Source organism: Bidens hawaiensis, unplaced genomic scaffold (genome assembly GCF_021521415.1).
Source record: "Bidens hawaiensis isolate Kalapana, Puna unplaced genomic scaffold, B.hawaiensis_p1.1 tig00035495_1, whole genome shotgun sequence".
Taxonomy (NCBI): domain Eukaryota; kingdom Viridiplantae; phylum Streptophyta; class Magnoliopsida; order Asterales; family Asteraceae; genus Bidens; species Bidens hawaiensis.
The window spans coordinates 25,286-31,736 of record NW_027496174.1 but is presented as its reverse complement, the minus strand read 5'-3'; the positions used below and the strand labels follow the sequence as shown (position 1 = coordinate 31,736).

Here is a 6,451-nt window from a genome sequence, read left to right as displayed (position 1 = left end):
CCCAACCCTTTTATCACCCTTAATTTTAAGTGATCTAAAGTCTTACCTTGAGGCTCAAACCATTGTATTAAAAAGTTAATAATGTAAAGATAACATAACTTCTTAAACCTTAATGTTACTGAATATACACTATTTTTATTAAACCCAGTTGAGATTGGATTTGAATTTGATATCTTACGGCTTCCAACTCAAATTTTGACTTCCCGTCAATACCAATTACCAATTGAACTAAAACTCACTCGTCGTAATTTAATTGCTAACAAAAATAATTATAATTAGAAAAAACATAAACAAGTGAAAAAGGTTTAAATTTATTGTCGGTATAAAGTTAAAATCTTGGAGAGTAAATAGCTTGATATACTTTTATCATTATTATTATTATTATTTTTATTATCAAACAAAACAAACACATGCTCTCAAGATTTCCCATTTCAAGCTGTCAAACCCATTTCTTTTCTTTCTTCTTTCTTGATCTCTGATTCATCCATTCTAGACACACAGTCTTGAAATTGAGCTTTGACCCAACAATCTGCAGGTACTTTCAACCAAGATTTCTTCATCTTTGCTCATCTTTATGCTTCTGATTCCATAAAGTTTTGATTTTTTGTTTGAATTTGAAGTTTAGCTGATTTGGGTTTAAAGTTTGAAGCTTTAATTATATTCTTGAACTTGTAGTTTGTTGGTTAGTGTTAACTACAAGATTTAATTGATGGGTATGTTGTGTTTATGCTGATTAATGAAATTTGTAGATTAGTTGATTGGTTTAATTGTGTAATGTTTCATAATCAGAGGATATTTAATAATTGAGGTTTTAAATCTTTGAAACCCTTATTAAAGACTTGTAATTTTAGCTTACTGATTTATGCTAATTTAGGTTTTTATTTTTTTGATTTTAATGGGCATGCTGTAGAAATTGATATTAATAGAAGTTATGCTGTTATAGGTACAACTGTGAGATCTGATAGTGAATGTGATTGGTGTTGCATTGGATGTATTCTAAGTTGGAAAAAGCTTTGATTTTTTCCAACTTTTGATCACTTTATTGTCTATTTTAAGACCTGAGTTCATTTAGCTTTGAAATAATTTAATTCTTGTAATTGCACAGTACCGATTACTGAATTTTTATTCGTTTTTTAACGGGTATGTTACATTTAATGGGATTGCCGAAATAGATAAAGTGGTTGGGGGTTTGCAATAATGACTGTGGTTTGAAGTTTCTTTGTAAAGCGTTATTTTTTTAATTGAAAATTTGATAACTTGATTGTTTAAATTGTATTTGTGTATTTAATTTTATATTGTTTTTTGGAACATATTAAGAATTTGCAGTTCAACCTAATTTACTAGGTCTTTTGATGATTCATGGTGGCGAAAAGCGGAATACCAAGTCTCTAAGAAGCTGTATTGATTATTTATAAGTCTTTATCATTATTATATATTTAAAGAGTTAAACGATTATAAGTAGTAGAAGTCAAGCACCAACAAGTAGTTTGAAAACATGGGCTCGTGCTGCAGTACTGTACAAGATGGAGTGGTAGCTGAACGTAGTAATGTTGGTATGTGAAATCACTCTTTTTTATGTGTGTCAGTTATGCTCCATTGATCTAGAAACAGGTCAACTTGAGCTATGTTAACGGGTCAACAGGGTAAATTTCAAAAATAGAGTAGCATCTATGTTTTGAAGAATTGTTTATAAACCATATTTCATTTTTGAACACAAAACACATTAATGTACATTTAACAACTAAAACACAAACATATCAACTAGGGGAATGCATGGATAGGTTTTGAATTTCAACCAAATGGCTTGAAATTTTTGGGCCGAAAATAATTTGGTCAAAATTAATAATTTGGGTCTAAAACTCTGGGACTAATCTTTTTGTTGATTAATAATTAATTTATTATGATACATTTGGACTAAAATATTTTGGTAACTATAGTTATTAAATTCTTATAAATTACTTAAAAGTGAATGATAAAAATGAAAATCGATAAAACCAAAAGCTTGGTTTTTATGAAACATAAAACAAAGCCGTCATTTTTGTTTTGGTTCGGTTATTTCGGTAAAAGATGTGTTTTTTTTTCCGTTCATGCACACTAACATGCTTGCTATCAATATCAACAAAAAAGGGTTATGTTAATGATGATTTTTATTTTGGACAGAAAACGAGTCGGGTGAGGCAAGCGATTTGCCATCGTTTCGTGAATTCTCTATTGAACAATTAAGAACTGCGACATCCGGATTTGCTGTTGAAAACATTGTCTCTGAACAAGGGGAGAAAGCCCCTAATGTGGTCTACAAAGGGAAGTTGGCAAACCAAAGGCGAATTGCTGTGAAACGGTTTAATCGATCCGCATGGCCGGACCCGAGACAGTTTTTGGTAATATTTTATATATAAGTATCTTTTTTTTACATGTTTTACATTCTTTTAATTCTTTTGGTTAAAGTGACTATTGGATAGGGGTGTAAATGAGGCGAGCATGAGATCGGATTATATAACTCACGAAAGCTTGAGCTCGGCTTGTTTTGAGTTCTATTTATAAAGCTCGAGCTCGGGTCGTGAGTAGTCTTTTAAGCTCAAACTCGCCTCGGGATCGACTCGTTTGTTATTTGCTAATTCATTTATATGCATTTCTAACTATTTTTATAGGTATTTTAGTTATAATTTTAATATATAACATAATTATACATCATGTAGTTACTTTTATCATAAAGTTTTATATAAAAGTAATAGTTATATAAAATATACATTTAATATATATTAAATAAAAACTATATAAATAATTGGTTCGTTTAAGCTTGCGAGCCTGCTCGAGCTTGATATATGAAGCTCCGCCTCTGTTCGTCTGTCATCCGAGCTTATTCCTGAGCTTGTTTAAGCTTGGCTCGGTTCGAGCTTTTTGCGAGCCAATCTCGAGTAGTTGGCTCATCTACACCCTTATTATTGGGGACAATTAAGTTCAAATTGCATTTTTTGAGATAATTTCAACTTCATTTTGTAATTATATAGGAAGAGGCAAGAGCAGTTGGTCAACTTAGAAACCCTAGATTAGCCAATCTGCTTGGTTGTTGTTGTGAAGGCGATGAACGGTTACTTGTTGCTGAATTTATGCCATACGATACCCTTGCAAAACACCTATTTCATTGTAAGTTAGTAACACAATTAAATTTTTTACATTATTGTTGAAAGTGTATGTTTTGTTATCTCTATTGAATCTTTAAACAGGGGAAACACAACCTATGCAATGGGCAATGCGGTTACGGGTAGCTTTATATCTTGCGGAAGCTTTAGAATATTGTACTAGCAGAGGACGCGCTCTTTATCATGATCTTAACGCCTATAGAGTCGTCTTTGATGATGTATGTTTTTAGTTTTTATATCCTGTTTAACAATGTTAATATATTTGGCTTGAATTGTTTTGGACCGCATTTTAGGATGCAAATCCAAGACTTTCTTGCTTTGGGTTGATGAAGAACAGTAGGGACGGAAAGAGTTACAGTACAAATTTAGCATTTACTCCACCCGAATATCTAAGAACCGGTATTGGCTTTAATCTTTATATTACATTATTAAATATTGTAAACCCAAATTTGTTTTGAAAAAGTAGTATTCAACAATTTGCAATAATTTCTTTTGAGATTGAATTTTGACCCATTTTCTTATGAGTGAGTCAAACGATCGAATGTGGTCAAACGGGTTGTAAGTCTTAAATTTGTTTATCCAAAAGTTTACATCGCTATTGTTTCAATATTGTTTTTGTGACCCAAGTACCCAACACTTTATTTGTTTAATTTTTTTTATAAGAACACATGATAAATATTTGTGTGCCAATCTAATTTGGCTGGCCCGTTCCAATACATAATAAAGAGATCTCATTTTATATACCCATTTAGACCCATTACCAATTCTTATATTTTATCATTTTGTTATATTTTATATGCAGTATATATTGAGTTCTTGATATTTATTTTCTAATTATATATACATTTTTTCTGAATATGTAGGAAGGGTAACCCCCGAAAGTGTGATGTACAGTTTCGGCACCCTATTGCTTGACCTTCTAAGTGGGAAACACATTCCACCTAGTCATGTATGTGCATATTGCAACTTAAAATTTTGTCCATTATTATCATCGAAGGGCATTTTAGACATTAACCAATCGTTAAAAAAAGTTATATTGATTATCTAACACTTGAAGCATTACCAGGCCCTTGATCTAATTAGAGACCGAAACCTTCAAATGCTCACCGACTCTTGCTTAGAAGGTCAGTTCTCTACTGATGACGGAACTGAATTAGTACGGTTAGCCTCACGATGCTTGCAATACGAGCCACGTGAGCGCCCAAATCCAAGATCATTAGTTTCTGCTTTAGTTCCTCTACAAAAAGAAACCGAGGTAATGCATGCTTATTCATCAACATATCATATAAAACATATTTCAAATATTATTTTCCTCATTTTATATGCATATGTAGGTGCCATCTCATGTGTTAATGGGCATCCCGCAAGGTGGGTCCACCATGCCATTAACACCTCTCGGAGAAGCTTGTTTAAGAATGGATTTAACGTTTATACATGACGTTTTGGAACAGTTGGGGTACAAAGATGATGAGGGTGCTGCAACCGAGGTTTGTTTATGTTTTTTTTAGTATTTTAATTTTTTAATGATTTAATGAAGTTTTTTCACAGGACCCACCAATAGTCTGTTAAACCCCCTTTGTATTTGACTATAACTTGACTTTTGATGGATTGCAGTTGTCATTTGGGATGTGGACTAATCAAATACATGACACATTAAACTCCAAGAAGAAAGGGGACACTGCTTTTCGCCATAAAGACTTCAAAGCCGCAGTTGACTTTTATACACAGGTTTTGTTTTGTGTGACTCATGTTAGATGCATTATTTAAAAAACAAAAAAAGGCCCGCAAAAAAGTGTTTGCGGGTCAGTTCAACTCGACCCTAAAAGTTTCGACCGATTACTAGGGGTGTGCATGGGTTGTGGTTTTGGGCTCAAAACTGAACTAAAACTGAAATTATTTCGGTTTTGAGCTTTCTAAAACCATCTGGTTTCGTTTTTTAGTTTGGTTTTGTTTTTCATGGCTTTCTAATTTGGCTTGAAAATCTTTTGCTAAAAAAAATTTAGGCAAAAATAACAGATTTGGGCCTAAATTGTTCTGTTTGTTAATAATTAATTTATTATACATTTTATTTATCAAATTCTTATACATTATTTGAAAATAAAAAATGAAAATTCATAGGTTCTGTTTGTTTTTTCGGTTTTAGTTACATGCAAAACCAAACCATTGGTTTTTGCTTTGGTTTGGTTGTTTCGGTCTCGCTTTTTAGGCTTCGAATTGTTTTTTTTTGGTTTCATGCACACCCCTACCCGTTACCCAAACTCAATTTGCCACTTACTAATTCTTGAATCTATAGACATTTTATATCACGTTAATAAAAGTGAGTAATTTATTGTTTTCTAAATGTTCTTTTTTTGATGTTGGGTCGCAGTTTATTGACGTAGGAACCATGGTGTCCCCAACAGTGTTTGCGCGCCGAAGTTTATCGCATCTAATGAGCGACAATCCACAAGAAGCACTCAACGATGCTGTACAAGCACAAGTAATCTCTCCAATTTGGCATATTGCATCCTACTTGCAAGCTGCAGCTTTGATTGCGTTGGGTAGGGAAAACGAAGCACAGATTGCGCTCAGAGAAGGCACGGTTCTCGAGGAGAAACATGACGCCGCTTGACAGCTTTATAGAAAGACACCAAACGGGGTTGAAAAAAGGTTTGATTTGTTTGTTTGTTTGTTTTTTGAACCAGTCTTTTTGGTAAAATTGGTTCTTGGTTGATTTGTTTGGGTGGGTTACTAGTTAGGGGGGATGGTGTAAGGACATGTTTTTGTTTTCTCTTCTTCATGTTAATACAAAATCTTTGGTGGATTGGATTGGATTGGATTGGATTGGATTGGATTGGATTGGATTGGATTGGATTGGATTGGATTGGTTTGGTATGAATGGATTTTATTTATTTTGTTGGTGAAATTTTGGTTGCATAAACCATTAGCAAGACAAATAAATTAAAGGTAGTTCAATTTTAAGAGTGACCCAAGACCAAGAACCATGATAGTTGCAGCTTAGAGTATCCAGAAACATAGACATACTAGCTGTCTTCATTTCATAATTCATAGTGGAAGTGTTTTATTACACGGTCAAGTCGCTTCGCATCTTGAGCGAACAAACGGCCATTCTTATTATCTACTTAACCCCACTGGGCTTGAACTACTTAATTATCTTTGAGGCTGTCTGGACGTCCGAGATACCAATCGTTAGCATCTAGCGAGCCTTTGCGGTTGTCTTTGAGGCCGTCTAGTTGTCCAACAATCCAGCCGTTGGCGTGTGCTGAGCCTTTGGGGATGTCTCTTAGACCGTCTAGTACATTCCAGCCTTT

General features: G+C 33.6%; 1 protein-coding gene across 1 annotated transcript; it reads left to right on the top strand.

Annotated features, from left to right (window-relative positions):
• Positions 1 to 379: 379 nt before the first annotated feature.
• LOC143587403 (serine/threonine-protein kinase BSK7-like) lies at positions 380 to 5,773 on the top strand. Its single transcript, XM_077068705.1, has 11 exons — positions 380 to 535; positions 1,345 to 1,553; positions 2,161 to 2,378; positions 3,009 to 3,144; positions 3,225 to 3,358; positions 3,434 to 3,539; positions 4,004 to 4,089; positions 4,207 to 4,395; positions 4,475 to 4,627; positions 4,755 to 4,868; positions 5,509 to 5,773. The coding sequence occupies exons 2-11, from the start codon at positions 1,496 to 1,498 to the stop codon at positions 5,749 to 5,751; spliced, it is 1,437 nt and encodes a 478-aa protein (XP_076924820.1). The 5' UTR covers positions 380 to 535; positions 1,345 to 1,495; the 3' UTR covers positions 5,752 to 5,773.
• The last annotated feature ends 678 nt before the right edge of the window (positions 5,774 to 6,451 follow it).

Excerpts from the sequence above, each read along its gene's own strand:
- LOC143587403 (XM_077068705.1), top strand. The coding sequence starts at position 1,496 with ATGGGCTCGTGCTGCAGTACTGTACAAGATGGAGTGGTAGCTGAACGT. Across the intron at positions 2,379-3,008 it reads CGGACCCGAGACAGTTTTTG|GAAGAGGCAAGAGCAGTTGG; the intron begins GTAATATTTTAT and ends GTAATTATATAG. Across the intron at positions 4,090-4,206 it reads AACACATTCCACCTAGTCAT|GCCCTTGATCTAATTAGAGA; the intron begins GTATGTGCATAT and ends AAGCATTACCAG.